The sequence below is a fragment of the Corvus hawaiiensis genome, chromosome 3 (genome assembly GCF_020740725.1).
Source record: "Corvus hawaiiensis isolate bCorHaw1 chromosome 3, bCorHaw1.pri.cur, whole genome shotgun sequence".
In the NCBI taxonomy this organism is placed as follows: Eukaryota; Metazoa; Chordata; class Aves; order Passeriformes; family Corvidae; genus Corvus; species Corvus hawaiiensis.
The window spans coordinates 80,407,545-80,423,436 of NC_063215.1; the positions used below are offsets into that span (position 1 = coordinate 80,407,545).

The 15,892-nt window shown below is 38.0% G+C and overlaps 1 protein-coding gene across 4 annotated transcripts in view; it reads right to left on the reverse strand.

Moving 5' to 3' along the window:
• The window catches only part of MAP3K4 (mitogen-activated protein kinase kinase kinase 4), a 68,274-nt gene that overhangs the window by 18,710 nt on the left and 33,672 nt on the right, over positions 1-15,892 (reverse strand). The window contains exons 10-17 of one of the 4 annotated variants that reach the window (XM_048299669.1): positions 14,400-14,666; positions 12,418-12,567; positions 11,257-11,418; positions 8,695-8,828; positions 7,036-7,114; positions 4,932-5,010; positions 2,623-2,719; positions 1,614-1,730 (exon numbers count right to left, since the gene is read on the reverse strand). In XM_048299669.1, the coding sequence (XP_048155626.1) occupies positions 1,614-1,730; positions 2,623-2,719; positions 4,932-5,010; positions 7,036-7,114; positions 8,695-8,828; positions 11,257-11,418; positions 12,418-12,567; positions 14,400-14,666 (1,085 nt within the window). The remainder of the gene's footprint in view (positions 1-1,613; positions 1,731-2,622; positions 2,720-4,931; positions 5,011-7,035; positions 7,115-8,694; positions 8,829-11,256; positions 11,419-12,417; positions 12,568-14,399; positions 14,667-15,892) is intronic. The other 3 variants (XM_048299666.1, XM_048299668.1, XM_048299667.1) reach the window with 3 other exon arrangements.

A 15,892-nucleotide genomic window follows, 5' to 3' on the forward strand; every position in this document is an offset into this window, starting at 1 on the left:
TCCTAGCTCATACAAGGTATTAAATGCTACTTAAAAATCCAGACAGTGCATAAGAAAAACCAAGATAATGGGATATTTTATGAACAACCATCAGAAAAATAAGAGAACTCTAAGAAAAATACAAGTCTTCAAAAAACACTAATTATCCACCCCACTGTCAGCTTATAAAGCTACCAGAACCTCTCAGTGAAAATTCTCTAGAATGTTACTTCTTGAAAGGGCTATTCAAATGCTGCAGACTACTGCCTACTCTGTCTTTTTCATGAGGGGGCTTAAAACAGAGGCAAGAAGGATAAATAATGTCTATGTTTGAATGACAACAATTTCAAGATGTATTTTCAACCAAAAAAGGCCTAGATTCATAAGCTATACATCTGGAGGCTACTGTAAAAGGCGCAAATCACATTTTGTAATAAAAAGAAACTGAAAAAACTTGCAGAAAAGATTGCATATGAAAAGTGGCAATTTACTTCCCTCTTAACAGCTTAATGCATGCTTCTGCTATGCATCTGATAACACATCAAACTATGATGGTTTGCTGGCTCACAGTTGAAAATTATTTATTACAAAACAATTCATAATCAAGTCATATCAATTTCACTTTGGTCACCATCAATCTGTTGTTCCTTCACCACCTCTTTTTTTTCTCTACCAGCTGTGTGATATAGTCGGATATCTGTATCCGTTCATATGAATTTCTGTCCCAGAGAACTTTCAGTACTCTGCAGTAGAAATAAGAATCCAAAAAGCTATTTTTAAACCATAAGGTAACACCACTGTGTTAAGAGCAGGCTTTTCGCAGTCTGGGGTGCAGGGGAAAAAAAAAGGTAAAATAAAATTGGGAGACACGTCAGCGGTCTGACTGTAATATGGGAAGAAGATATGGGAAGAAAAAAAACCAACAGCCTAAAATTACAACAGCCAAATCAAAGGTCAAAAAACAAAAAAGATACTAACATAGGTCTGCCAAAAAAAAAAAAGAAATGTCACTTGTGATGATACAGGAGTGGTTTCTGTTACGTATCCTAATACAAGAATAGTTTCTTTTGTACTAAGTTTATTCTGCACCACCCTAAGAAGCCAAAGGTGTAGCAAGAAATAATTTTTTTAAAAATCTCATGTGTTTAATTTTGCAGTTGCCACTATATAGTATTTCAAAACATTTATGATGGACAAAAACAATACCAAAACTGTTCACTAACATGAAAAAAATGAAAATCCTTGTGCTTAGTTGTATCTTACAGTTATCTTGGTGAAAGTGATTCTATGATTCTAAGTGTTAGTTACCAGTACTGATTATTTACTAAAGCTATACCAATGAGCTGACTGGCATATGTTCATTTCATGGACATTTTAATGAGCAAATGTGTAATCTACGTTAGAACTGCATGCTTTAACTACCACATTGTTCAGGCATTTTGAATCTGGAAGTGGCCTCATCATCAATTTCTAAGACACATGATTTTGCTCAAGTCGAACATGAATGAAGGAGCCAGTGGAAGACATGATGGGAGGGAAGAGCACGGTGCAAACGATCTATTAGGATGTATGTGGAAACAGTTATGTGGGTGATGTAGGTAGGATGAGTCTGCTACGTCACGGAGCGGAGCTACCTGGTCTCATTTGCACTGCTGAGAGATTTGGGCTGGCCTGAGTCGCTCCCAACGGGAGCGGGGCGACTGAGAGCAACACTGCCATGGCTCCGCGCATCGCAAGGGACACTCCGCGTGCTGTGGCAAGAAGAAAAACTTCAGGAAACAGTTAAGAAAAAAATGTATGGAGTTGAAAGTTTGTTTTAGAAACAAAATATTGAAGCGTGTATAATGATGCCTGATTTTAGAAGTTTTTCAATTACATAAAGATTTTTATGTGGAATAACTCTGGGTCTCAGAAGCTTTGTGGGTTGCCAGTGTGTACAGCAATAATAATCCTCAAAATAAAAGTTTTCAAATCTTTAGAATAGCATTAGTTTCTGCCAACAGCTAAGTGACTTCTGAAAAAAATGTCAACTGTAGAGTTTCTCACTGCTGTCACATTCTTGAAAAATAGGGCCCTCTGTGTAAAATTATGCATGGTGATGTTTATTTTGAACTCTTTTTAAACTATTTTTGCATTAATTCTCATGTCAACTCTTTCGAAGGCAGGAGGAAAGATCCACTGTTTTAGACTTATTCACAGCAGGTTGGTAATGACGCAGAAATGCCACCATATTTCAGAATGCTACATTTTTAAGTTCCAGGTATATAAACTACAGAAAGCACTGCCACAGGAACTTAGGCAGGCATTCAAAGTGGGGAAGGAAATAAAAGTCTTGTTAATGAGCAGTTTTCACTGAATTAAAGCTTTTTACATTGAAACACTGGTTTCAGGAAAGATAAAGGGGATAAAGAATGAGTTCAAAGTGAGAACGCATGCACCAACAGAAAGGGGGGTGGGCAAGCAGCAAGAATAGGAAACTTGTATTGTCCTTAAAAGCACATCAATAAAATCTGCATCACTTACATGCTAATTTTTCCTAGTTGCTTTGCCCTCAAAGGGAAAGAAAAGGTGTTCCAATTACTGACATTCAGCATAGCCAGGAGAGGATAAAACAGTTTAAAATGCCGTATTAATACTAAATACCTGAAGCCTTCAGGCGTGGGGATGATGAGATGAGGATTTGGTGGATCACTATGGCACCGAGGCACTTTTACAGGACGGGGACTGTTTCGATGAACAGCTGCAAACATAAAAACAGATCACATATACTCAGATGTCAGAAAAACTCTGTTAGGGCCATTTCAAGACACAGAATTAAAACAAATTCCTATTTACAGAGTTAAGTGTGAACTGGCATGTATTTTCTTACCCTTTAGGAAAAATACAAATTATTTCAACTTTAAAAAAATCATGTATATTAACACTTTTCATATTATTGTATTATTTAACTCATCCATAAAATAATGAAAATCTCCAGATAGTTAAAAACGAGCAATTAGAAAATGTGTACGTACTTCATAAAAACTACTTCATTATTTCTACTTCACAAAATTAATTTATCTTGTTGCAAAAACAAACATTAACAAACCAAATAATAATTAGAAAACCAAACAGCATTATTGTGTTTCCTTTGCATAAGAATTGAGCTTTCTCAGACAATAATGGAAAGCAAATTAAGCTGTGGATAAAACCCACATATGACAGTTTTACCCATACTAATGCCTCCCATGACAGTCTGCCCCAAGGAAGTGGTACAAATGGACAGGGCAAAACCTAAATGAGTAGTCACCGTCTTTATGCCTAATTCAGTGCCTCCAAGAGCAGTGTGCATCGTCTGCCCTCAACTCATCCTTAATTAGTAAGAAAAATACTGTGGCAGTCACATCTCCAGACAGCTGGTTGCCCACCAAACCAGTAGTCAGCACTTTCTGCCAGGCTAGGTTCCTCTCAGTGAGCTCAGTTTCTGCCTTGTTTGCACTACGAGGGCAAGCAAAAGATGCCAGCAGGGCCAGGTGTTGGTTGTCCTGCTGTAATTGGCGAATACGCTAGCAGGACACCCAAAGGGCAGATCCTAACCCACCCACATAGACACAGGCTGTTTCACAAAGCAAAAAGACAGGATAAAACACCAGGAGATACACAGATACGTGTTTAGAGGCAGCAGCATGAACAAAGCTGGATCGTTAGCTTTGGGAAAAGGGGTAAAGACCACAGTGGGTTTAAGTCCTTCAAAGTGGTATGCAAATGTAACTGGGAAGTCTAATTTTTCTCCTAAGCAGGAGATAGGAATGGGTATCTGCAAGATCTGTAGCCAGGATACAGTTTATGTTAAATTTCACGTGTATTAAAGTTTCAGACTGCTGTTCAAGACTGCAGCATTGATCTGTGTCATCCCCTCCCCATGCCCCTGAGACAAAAGCTGTCGAGCAATTTAGTTTGTGTGATCTGCTGCGTCTGCAATAGCGTTTATATGAGTATCAGTAATTTGGCAGCATCACACTGGTGATTCACCTAAAACAGGCCTCCCTCTGAACAACAGTACTACAAGTGAATGTACAGGTTTTACATCACCGTAAAGAATTTGGCTAAATTTGATTTTACACTATGCTTCTTTCCAAAGGACTGGACTGACTTTCACTGCAAAAGGTTTGCCAGCTATTACACTTTCTCATCAAAATTATATCAAAACAAGCTTTCCTGAAAAACTGGAAAACCTCCTCTTGCTGGGGGCGGATTACTCTCCCCTTACGTCTTCTATCATCAAGCCTGCCCAGGAAGTGGACACCAGGAACAAGATAAAAAAGATGACAAAGTATTTTGGAAAGTAAACTAGTCAATGGAGTTGAGAAGAGGAAGAGAGAAACAGTGCTGAGAAAGAAATGGGTAAAAGGGATGTACTGCTGACAAAACATTATTTTCTCGAGATACGCAATCAAATATGTTGATTTCACGCTAATGATATCAACATTTATATCTATTAAAATGTATTTTACACTATGCTGTATTTTATATTAGAGAACTATTTTGCACAGCCCTCACGTATAAACTGTGTGTCCTTGATAATATAAAGTCCATTAGAAGCATAAACATCTGCAGTGCCAAAGCGTAAATAACTGCAGTGCCACAATGAAAGTTTGGGAGAGGGAGCTGTTACTGCCTTCTTAATGTTAAAATCATTTCTTTACCCAACACGGCCCTTTCCTAGAAGATTTGCAAGACTTCACAGGAAGGACAAAATCAGAGGAAAGCATCTGTAAAGCTTTGAAATTTCTTGAGTAAAACCACCAGGTAATTTACACTTTATCAGGCAATAATGGCTTCACATCAACAATCACAGAAAGATTGAAAATGCTTTTATTGGTATTTCTTGCACTTTAAAAGTACTTTACAACCAAAATTCTGTAACAGCAGCAGCAAAGCTCCAGAACAAATGCCAGTAACTTCTGCCTTACCAAGGTACAAACCTGTAACAGGACTGTGAGGTTTTCCAATAACATGGCCAATGCACTCATTCATCAAAGCCTGTAAACTCTAGAAAAGACAAACATAAAAAGTTGTGATGTTTTGTTACAAGAAGGTTGATGGTCACACAATAAAGCTCACAGTAACAAAATTACATTATTCAAGTATGTAATCTGTCAGATAAGCACCCCTATATTCTACCTATTATATTAAACTTCTGGATCCACATTAGTGTTTTGACCTAATCGATTTTTTTAAAGCTAGGAAGTCTTAGTTTTGTCTTGCCTTTTGTCCTTGTCAAAATCACATAACTGTTACAACTGAACAGTGATATATCATAAAGAACATTTCAAAATATAAAGGTAGCGGAACTTAATGTTCACTGTTAATAAAATTAAAATCAAGCTTCCTGGAAAAAGCTGTAACAACCTTCTCTGCCCTCCCCCTTCACATCCCAAGAAGAAACACCTAAAAAAATTGGGTGAGAATATGATGGTCTGAATGGCAAGATGAAGATCTGTGAAACAAAAAATATGAAGCCCTGCATATTAGAAGAAATACACTTTTCTCATCTACCCATGAAGCTAACAAAACTTTCATGCAAGGGATTTTAATAGTTAAAATCACTGAACTGGGCCTCAGGCAATCTGAGCTCAATTATTAGGTGTACTATTCACTGTGTATGTAACCCTGGACAAGTTATTAAATCTTCCTCTGGTTCAATTTACTTGTCAGAACACCAGGGATATAATATATCTTCACAAAGTAGTAAAATTATATTCTTTAGTAGAGCTGCTGTGAAGGTCATTTCTATATGCCAGTCACTCAGAGTAGCCAATATCTTCCAGAAATTCAAAAACTTAGTGAAGACCAGGAAATTCAAGGACTAAGAAAAAACAAAATTATAAAACTAAGTGTTGAGCTTGAGACTGGCATATTTTACCAATGCAGACTGAGCTAGAATTTCATCTTGAAATGTAGAGCTCTAAATCTAGACCGTCATTATTCCATGAAATGATGTAGTGTCTAAGAGATCAGGATTGACACTGCCCTTTCCAGGTAAAATACGGTGACCTGTGCTATACAGATTAATCAAAGTTGCTTCAAGTGATGATCTCCAAAACTGAAATCCCATTTAAGAAAGAAAAAAGTTCAAAAATGCAGCTACAGTTTTGCGCTCCCCCCGTTTCTCTCTCCTTTACTTGTTCAAAGTCTGTTTTAGAAACTGTGTCAAAGCAGAAGAATTTGAGGGGCTGCTTCCTAAAGCTAAAGTATCAGAGTATTCCAAATTACCAGCTTAACTCTGTCATTAAGGCAGTCAACCCTTTCGCAGCAACACAAATGCAGGACTAACACGTAACTTACTAGAGAGCTCCTGATAAAAACACAAGTGTGAAAAAGACTAAACCGTATTATTTCTGTATTATGCAAGATTCATGTGGCATTTCATAACACATCTTGAAATTAGTAAAAATCAAGAGGTGTTGACACTCACATTCTGCTATTTTGTGGCAACTGTGCTTTTACTTCTCTGTTTTATTGTACCAAGATCAGAGAAATAAATTCTCAGAATTTTATTTTCACAGGAAAAGGAGGAAGACTGAGCACACAAAAAAACCAGCTTTAGTCTACTCTTTTTTTTCCACAATAAAAACAGAAGAAAGATGCCTGAAAGTCTGTTTCATGTTGGAACAATTTGAAAATAAAAATCTTTAAACAGTTGTGATTGTGTATTCATATCCACAGATGAATTTGGGTGTTAGTTACGCCTCAGAAGCTTACATTTAGGAATTCATTATGACAACTATTAATCTCTATAGAAAGCTGCTGTCAACTTTCCAAGACACAAAGGGAGGTGGCCTCCCAAGACAGTACCAGCAACTTGAAACTATTACTGGCAATGGTCACAAACCTACTCTCTTCAGAATCTAACAAACAGAAGAGATAGCAGCTTCAACAGTGATATACAACAGCAATTGTTTCAGAACTGCATCTGTGTCCAGATGTTGCTTTATAAAAAGTATCCCTGAAAACATATACTAGTAGCTTCACAAGCATTTACAAATAAACACCCGCACAATAATGTATTCATACCAAGAAGTCATCTTCTGGGAGAGCTGAAATAAATGCTGGCTCAATGGCTTGAAGAAAATCAAAACCTTGAGTTGCCCATCTATGTAAAAGAAAAAGAAAAGACAGAAAATGAAATGCTCTTTGGCTAAAGCCATCATGAAGAGTTTCAACCACATCCAAGAACAGTAGATAATAGTTAATAATTTTTCCTCTGGAAAATATGATAAAATCTTTGTAAGAAAACAGACCAATACATAAACCATAAAAATTTTACCTTGTATCCAGTCATATTCAGATAAAGACTGATTTTAGCAAGGACAATGCCAAATAAGGTGAGCAGGCCATGCTATGTATCTAAACCCATATATGTGCTATCTTCAGAACAGCATCATCAACTCAACCATAGTATGTTTCAGAGCAACAAGCCAAACCACTGCGTTCCCTGCCTGAAGTCTCCTTTATGAAACAAGACTGAAAAGATACTAAAGATTTCACAACTATCTGATTAGTAATGACTGGGCATCAGTGGTTTCATGGCCTAGACTGGTGAAGTAAAACAAGTAAGTAACTTGGTTGGAGTGAGTTGTGTCTTCAGCCACTTGCTGTCCCCCACTGCTTCCTCTTTGACCTACTAGAACTAGCAGCTGCAACCTACAAAATACAAACAGAATCATAGGATATCCTGAGCTGGAAGAGGCACACACGGATCATCAGAACTGAACTTCTGACTCCACACACGGCAACACAGAAGTTAAGAGCACAGTCCAAATGGTTCTTGAATACCAACAGGCCTGGGGCCATGACCATTTTCCTGGGGAGCTTGTTCCAGTGCTTGATCACCTCTCAGAAATTTTTTCCTAATACCCAATCTCAACCTCCCCAAATGCAGCTTTAAGCCATCTCCTCTTGTCCTGTCACCAGAGAGAAGACATGAAGAAGCTGCAGATAGCAACTCATTCTCTTCCCTAAGCTGAGCAAAGCTAGTATCCTTAATTACTCCCCATTACATCTTGTCCTTTAGTCCTGTCACCATCTACACTGCCCTTCTTTAGACACACTGCAATATTTTTATGTCCTTCTTAGATTGTGGAGCCCAAAAGTGCACACAGTACTCAAGGTTGAGGCTGCACCCATGCTAAACACGGTGGTACAATCACTCCTTCCAACTGGTCAGATCTGTTGTGCCTAAGGCACCCTGGGATACAGTTGGCCCTTTCCACTACCTGGGCACATCACTGACTCAAAGCTTACAATCAACAAGAACCCTGAGGTCCCCTTCTGAATGTCTGCACTCCAACCTCTCAGCCTCTGATCTATATGTATACCCAGAGTTACAGTACCCCACACGCAAAATCTGGTATTTGCCCTTGTTAGATTTCATAAGGTTGGTTATTGTCCAGCACTCATAATCTATTAAGTTCTCTCTGTATGGTCTCTGTGCCCTTGAGTGAATCAATATCTGCTCCTAATTTAGTATGGCAAACTTATTTAGTATGTACACAACTCCTATATCCAGGTCATTGATAAAAAACACTGAAAAAACTGGCCCCAAAATTGAGGTCCAAGGAACACCCTAGTGACTGGCTGCCACCCAGATGCCACTTCATTTACTCCAATTTTTTGAGCCCAACCCTTCAGCTCTTCCAAAAACTACCATGGCAGTAACAAGTTGGCTGTTACCTGGGTCGAGTGCCTCGGCCACTCTCACATTTTGTTAGCACATAATTCATCCATTTTCTGGCAAAGTTGATATATTTGTCTCCAATTTTCTGCCTGAATTCTCCAGACATCAGACGAACAACTTCTTTATGGTACTGTAAGAAACTGAAGATTACTTTTCACATATTAATAAGAAGAACAATATCCACTGGAGTATTTGCAGGCTAACAAAACTCTACAGTATGGTGACAGTCACATCTTATTCTTAGACAAAATTATTTTATGCAAGCAGTTGCCTATTTATAGAAAAAAAATTAATCAAGAAAAGCATGATACAAAATATGCTACAGTGAGAGGCAGTACTGAACCATACTGCATTCTTCTGTGCGCATCAGGCATGTGCTGATGTTTAACAGTGTACACATCATTGAAGAAACATCCTACATAAACACTTGGTTCTGTAATCAGAGATTGAACTGCAAAATAGTGTTTATTTTTAGTTATATTGCAGTAACATTAGGGGATAAAAAAGTTATCTATGTGCATTTAAAAATCAAACAAATACCAGCTATATCTTATAAGACTATCCTAGAAGTATGTTAGGGTATGACACAATCTTAAAAAAATTTTACAAAGCCCACAGGAATCAAAAAGCAAAACAGTTAAAGCATCTGAACATAACATTTTGAATGTCTGCACTCTAAGGCAAGCAGTCAAAAGCTTGCACTGCTTTTGAGTACACAGAACCACCATAAACTCTGAAGGAATGTCTCATGTTACAGTATTACAGTATTATGCTATTCTAGGCTGAAAAACCGTGAGAAGGAAGTTAAACCAGAGGGTGGTAGAGTCACCATCCTTGGAAGTACTCAAAAAATGAGTAAATGTGGCCCTTTTTGATATGGTTGAGCATGGTGGCACTCATTTGAAGGTTGGATGTGACTTTGGAGGTATTTTCCAACCTTAATGATTCTGATATCATCTAAAATGCTGCCAAGCAGCAGGGCTTACAAGACTATACCTGAAATCATCAAGTTCTTAAAAGCTTTTTAGATTTCCAGGCATTGCTAATTTAGCAGATTCATCAGATTCATCTGTTGCTTTCTAATAAATTTCATGTAAAATTTCTGAGGCAACACATTTTTTAACAATGTTCTGCTAAAACTGGGAAGTCACAGCTCACTAGAAATTACCAAATGTGAGGCCCATCTATATGAAGGACTGCAAGGAGGATCCAGAAAACAACAAAACATCTCAGTCTGAAAGTTAGGGATCATCCAGTACAGGACAACCAGGGGATTAGGCCCAGCGAGCATCGGTTTGTGAAAAGCAGGTCCTACTTGACTGACCTGATCTCCTCCTACAACAAAGTGAGCCACTTAGTGGATCAGGGAAAGCTTGTGGATGTCATCTACCTATATTTTAGTAAAGCTTTTTATATCTTTTTCCACAGCATTCTTCTGCAGAAACTGGCTGCTCATGGTCTGGACAGAGGTTCACTGATTGTTGTGCAAAAATCTGGCAGGATGGCTGGGCCCAGGGAGTGGTGGTGAGTGGTGCTACATCCTGCTGGCAGCCAGTCACTATTGGGGTTCCCCAGGACTCAGTTTTGGGGCCAGTGCTGATCTTTATCAATGACTGGACCAGGCAACCAAGGGCACCCTCAGTCAATTCACAGGCAACATCAAGTTGAGTGGGAGTGTTGATAGGTGGGAGGGCAGGAAGGCTCTGCAGAGCGATCTGGACAGGCTGGATTGCTGGACCAAGGCAAACTGTATGAGGTTCAACAAGGTCAAGTTCCAGGTCCTGCACTTGGGTCACAACAATCCCATGTAGCACTACAAGCTGGGGGAAGCATGGCTGGAATGCTGCCTGGGGTAAAAGAACCTGAGGGTGCTGGCTGGACATGATCCAGCGTGTGCCCAGGGCAAGGCCAATGGCATCCTGGCTTCTATCAGCAATAGTGTGGTCAGCAGGACTGGGGCAGTGATGGTACTGGGCACTGCTGAGGTTGCACCTCAAATACTGTGTTGGGCCCCTCACTACAAGAAAGACATTGAGGTGCTGGAGCAAGTCCAGAGAAGGACAACAAAGCTGGAGCACAAGTCTGGTGAGGAGCAGCTGAGGGAGTTGGGGTTGTTTAGCCTGGAGAAAAGGAGGCTCAGGTGCTTATTGCTTTCTGCAACTACCTGAAAGGAGGTTATAGTGACATGGGTGTCCGTCTCTTCTCCCAAGTAAAAAGTGTTAGGACAAGAGAAAACAGCCTTAAATTGGGCCAGGGAAGGTTTAGATTGGATATCAGGAACAATTTCTTCACTGAAGGAGCTGCTCAGGCATTAGAACAAGCCACAGGAAGTGGTGAGTCCCCATCCCTGGAGTTATTTAAAAGGCGTGTAGATGTAAACGTGGTTTAGTGATGGACCTGGTAGTAGTGAGTTAACAGTTGGAATCGATTATCCTAAAGGTCTTTTCCAACCTAAATAATTCAATGTTTCCATAAATTCTTTGTATTTTCACAGTTACTAGTTACCTTATTTGCACCACTGTAAAACCAGAAATTTAAATTGCTTTTTGTTTCCTTACCTCAAACCCAAAATTATAACCCTGAATCATGGCTTCCCGGTAGTATTGCTGCAAAGTGGCAGATTCAGATTCATCAACTTCAGCATCAAACTCAGATGTGAACATGTGATCAACTCTATCAATGGCACTGCTTATCTTATTGCATAGCTGTAACGCATCGTTCTGAGCAACAACAAAAAGGGATGGGGGGAATATCAACATATTATTTAGTCTTGTCAACTGTAGAATATAAGGCAAACATGAATCTAACAATTACATTATGTTAAATGAAAAGGTATTACAATGCCACAAAAATTCATTCAGTCTTGTAAAAACAAACATTTTCCAGCAGTTGCACGAAGCAAGTCCTGTAATTAACTCAAGTATTATAATAAAGTTTGCTTGCATGTGATTAACTTTAAGAACAAAGACAGCAAAAGGGTGAGTGGGGAATGAACAAAAAACCACAAAACAAACAAAAATATCTAACCAAAACCAGACAGACAAGAAAGGAGAAAATGAGTTCTACTATCTATAGCACGACCAAGCCTTTGGTTCTATTTTCACCTTGGAATATGGACACAGCCTCTATTGAATGCAGGGTGATACTGCCACTTAAAAAAAGCCCAACAAACAAACCCATCAAAGAAAACACTCATCCAACAAAATCAAAAGCAAACAAACAAACAAAAAAACCCCCACACCACATACACAAAACAAGCAAAGAAAGATAAAAAACCCACACCAAATCCAACAGAAAATAAACAGAGAGACTACCCACTTTTGCATCTTCAAATATGGGAAGAAAAGTTGTTTGCTGCAGATCATTGATTTTGATAGAATTTGTTTTTAGAAAATCACATACTTTCCTTCAATTCAATATTGCTGTCACCCAAAGAGGTATTCACTCTGTTGCTATGGTATTTCATCTGCATTATGGACTTGTTTCCCAACTACCCAATGCAAAAATGATTACACCAATATAGCTCAAAAACACACTCACAAGTTATTTGCAAAAACAGAGTGAACACTGTACTGAAAGTAAAATCCATAGAGGACTACCACACACCTTGCAATTGCAGAATATGCCATTAGCTTTGCAATCAAATCTTTTTCCACTTTTTTACTTATCAGTGAGCAAAACACCATCAGTTTTGACAAATAATCTCAAAACCTGCTTACCTTTAGCTGCTGTAGAGCTTTGGCAATGATTGGTTGGCTGGATGTCTGTTCCTGGTGCAGAGATATGAGCCCTTCAATAGACTGCTGGAAAGCTTTTCTCTGACTCACAAGGTGGGCAGACTGAATGACTACAAGGAGGAGGTTATCAACCTAGAATACAAGACACCACTAGATCTTGTAAACAAAATCCTCTCCGTAAAAACATATCCAACATGACCAGATTCCAACCACTTATTTTTTAAATTCTACTATATGAAAGACCTCTCTTGTCACTATTCATGAAAACCTAAATTCACACAGAAAAGCTTGATGCTGGCAACTAAACTCAAATTCTCATCTAATGAGCAGAGTTCCACTAGGGTAAATGCCACATCAAGTTTTCATGGGGAATGTAGTCCTATTCACTTCTGGAAAACAGGGAAAACACTGCATTACATTATCTTCAGATTATCTATACACAAGAAAAAGCAACAGCTAAGCAAAAAAAATTATATTTTCTCAAAGCAGACGGAAATAACAACCATTACATACGCAAAGAGGTTGTATCCAAAAAACTCTACATAGTTCAGGACAAAATCCCACTATTCAATAGGGAAAGACATAGATTTAACACACAGTATTTGATCAAAATTTGAAAATTATCAATATGTAATATGTTTTGGAGACCAGAGCTCAGATATTGCACAAGTCTATAAAAGTATACATCATAGATGGTGTTGCCATACTAAGCTCTGCTGATTTCAAACTACAGACAATGCATCTGCAACAAGTTACTCACAAAACAAGACCTACTTCATCCTGATTTTCAGTACCTCCTCCCCAAAGAATAATTTCATGCTTAAAATTCTTTAAGTGTTGATGAGATTCTTTCATTTGATGAGTATTTTTTAAATAACACCTTACATTTTCTCTAGTTTGCAATCAAAATGCATTTTTTTAAGACACAACCTTTCTGAAGGACTTTTTATTTCCTAAACTTTCAATCCTAGATTTAGAAAAACCTAGTGTTACAGACATATAAACACATACACATAGTGTTTTATGTACACTTGCACATGTAAGAAACCATTTGCAAACCAAATTTCATCTATTGCTGTTTTCATTTTCTGAATGAAATAATAACTTTGATAGAAGTCCAAAGAACTTGTAAGCACTTAATCAAAGGCTGCTTTTTTATTGGAATAACAGGCAAACAAGAAACAACATGTTTGCTCGTTAAAAGCAGCAGTATGTTGTAGAGGGACTTTTTTCAGCTGCCTGTAATTGCTAGAACCCTCTGAATGCTAAAGGTCAGGCACAGTGACATGGAAAGTCACTCTCTTCCTGGACAGTACAGCCCATTTATGGTAGGATCCAAGGAACTGCATGGCATACCAAAAGGAAAATTCATGTAGCTTAACGTAAGGATATGAGAACATGAGGGGCAGGGAGCTGGCTCAGCTGTCAGAGTGCATCAGAACTGCTGGCAGGGAACCCCTGTTGGCTTGGGAAGAAGGAAAGTATGACTGGAAACATTTCTTCCTGCAGAACTGTTGAACATCCAGTAACTTCCAGAGAAATTTAACATTAAATGTCACAATTCATCCAAGATCAAGAGTAACTGATTTCATGCCTCAGTGTGTGGAAGGCACACAACCATCACATGTTCTTGGCGACTTGTAACTTCTTAATATAATAAAATGTACAGCTTTCAAGTCTTAACAACACTTCTGAACACCCAACTAGGTATTAAAAGAATCTCTATTTTCAAGTACAACCCTGAAAAATGCACATTTGTAGAGACTGATCCTGCCAGGAAATGCTACAATCAATTTAATATTTGTATTTAACACAACTAAGAATCAAACATATTCCTGAATTTAACTTTTTATTACCTATAAAAGGACATATGCTTCACTTCCATCACTCCAGTTAATCTAATAGAATAAGCATTCATAGAAGCATGGAGATGACAAACAGTGGGGGAAAAAGACCAAACCCACCTGCATGGTGCGCAGCGTATCAACGGTTTCTACTTGTGGCACTACTTTGACCGGCTGACCCTCCCATGCACTCCAGCTGTCATCTAATTCATGGTCTTTGTCACTGTGTTTGGTCATTAGCAAGTAGGCCTCATATGTAAGCTCATCTGAATCCTTGGAGCAATCCTTCCCAGCAGCTGCATTGAGGAGCTGCAAAATCACAGACTTTTCCCCCGCAATACTGCCTGGTACAAATACTTGTAAAGTCTCGAGTCCAGGAATTTGTACCTGTAGAAAAGAAACACACTGAATGAGTGAATCTGTCTTTTATGACAAATAAAAAAGATAAAATAGGTATATGTAGTATCATTTAAGCAACAGGAAGAATTTCCATCCTAAAAAGCTGTACAACATACATACTAAAACAATATCTTCAACTATTTTTGCATTGTAAGTCAAAAAGCATTAAAAATTGTTTCTTTTGAAATCCACTGGATCACCATCTTTCAGTGACTTTTTTCCGTGTACTTCCAGTTAATCCTTCTACATATTCTTTTAAAGGAATCTTGTTACAGAAGAAGTCCAGTTTCACATATATACTATATATGTATGCATACACAAGTATAAAATAGATACAGTCATATTTTAAAAAGTAAATTAGCCAACAAAGACTGGAGTATTAAAAAAAAAATTCCTTCAGAATTCATACATTTCTCAAAGGCTACAAAAGATAAAGAGTAAACAAAACTCTGGCTAAAAAATTATCAGTTATTCTTCTACTTCCACAAGAACTAGATTAAGTCCAGCAAGTGTTCTCTTTTAATAAAATACTACTGATACTACTTAAAAACTACTTCCAATTATATCTGTCACACTGGTAGCAATACTTCACCCAAGTCAGGCATCAGAGGCAGACTGTGAAAACAGTAAAATAGCCAATATCATGATTTGACATGAGGTAATTGACTTACGGTGGAGTTAAATTCTCTTATCAGATGTCATCAAGCTAAAACAAAACACTGCACTGAGCACTTCTACCATTAGACAGATGTATTTTATAATTAAAACTATTATAATCTGTAGGCCAATGTAAAATACTAGATCGTTGTTACTAAAAGCTAAATTTAGATTCCCAAAACTAATGAACATCTGATTGAAAAGGCTGTTAAAAATTTAAGCTCCCTACATGATATTAGAGGGACAATACATAAAGTATTCATCATCAAAATGTGTGTCATTTAACCCATGTATAACAGATGTGTCAAACTCGAGAGTCAATTTTTTCTTCAAAAACCGTTCTTAAGAAAAACTGTATGATCCTTAAAAGGTCTATCAAAATTAATATGGTGTCTTAAAGCAGCCAAGACTAGATACCTGGGGGAAAAAACTTTTTTAAAGTAAACATACACTGATTTCCCTGGGCATTTTCCAACTCTTAAACAACGCACAGACCAGGGCCCTGCTGAGCCAGTTGTTTCATCCATGTATTTAACAACCCTTTATAAACTTCTCTC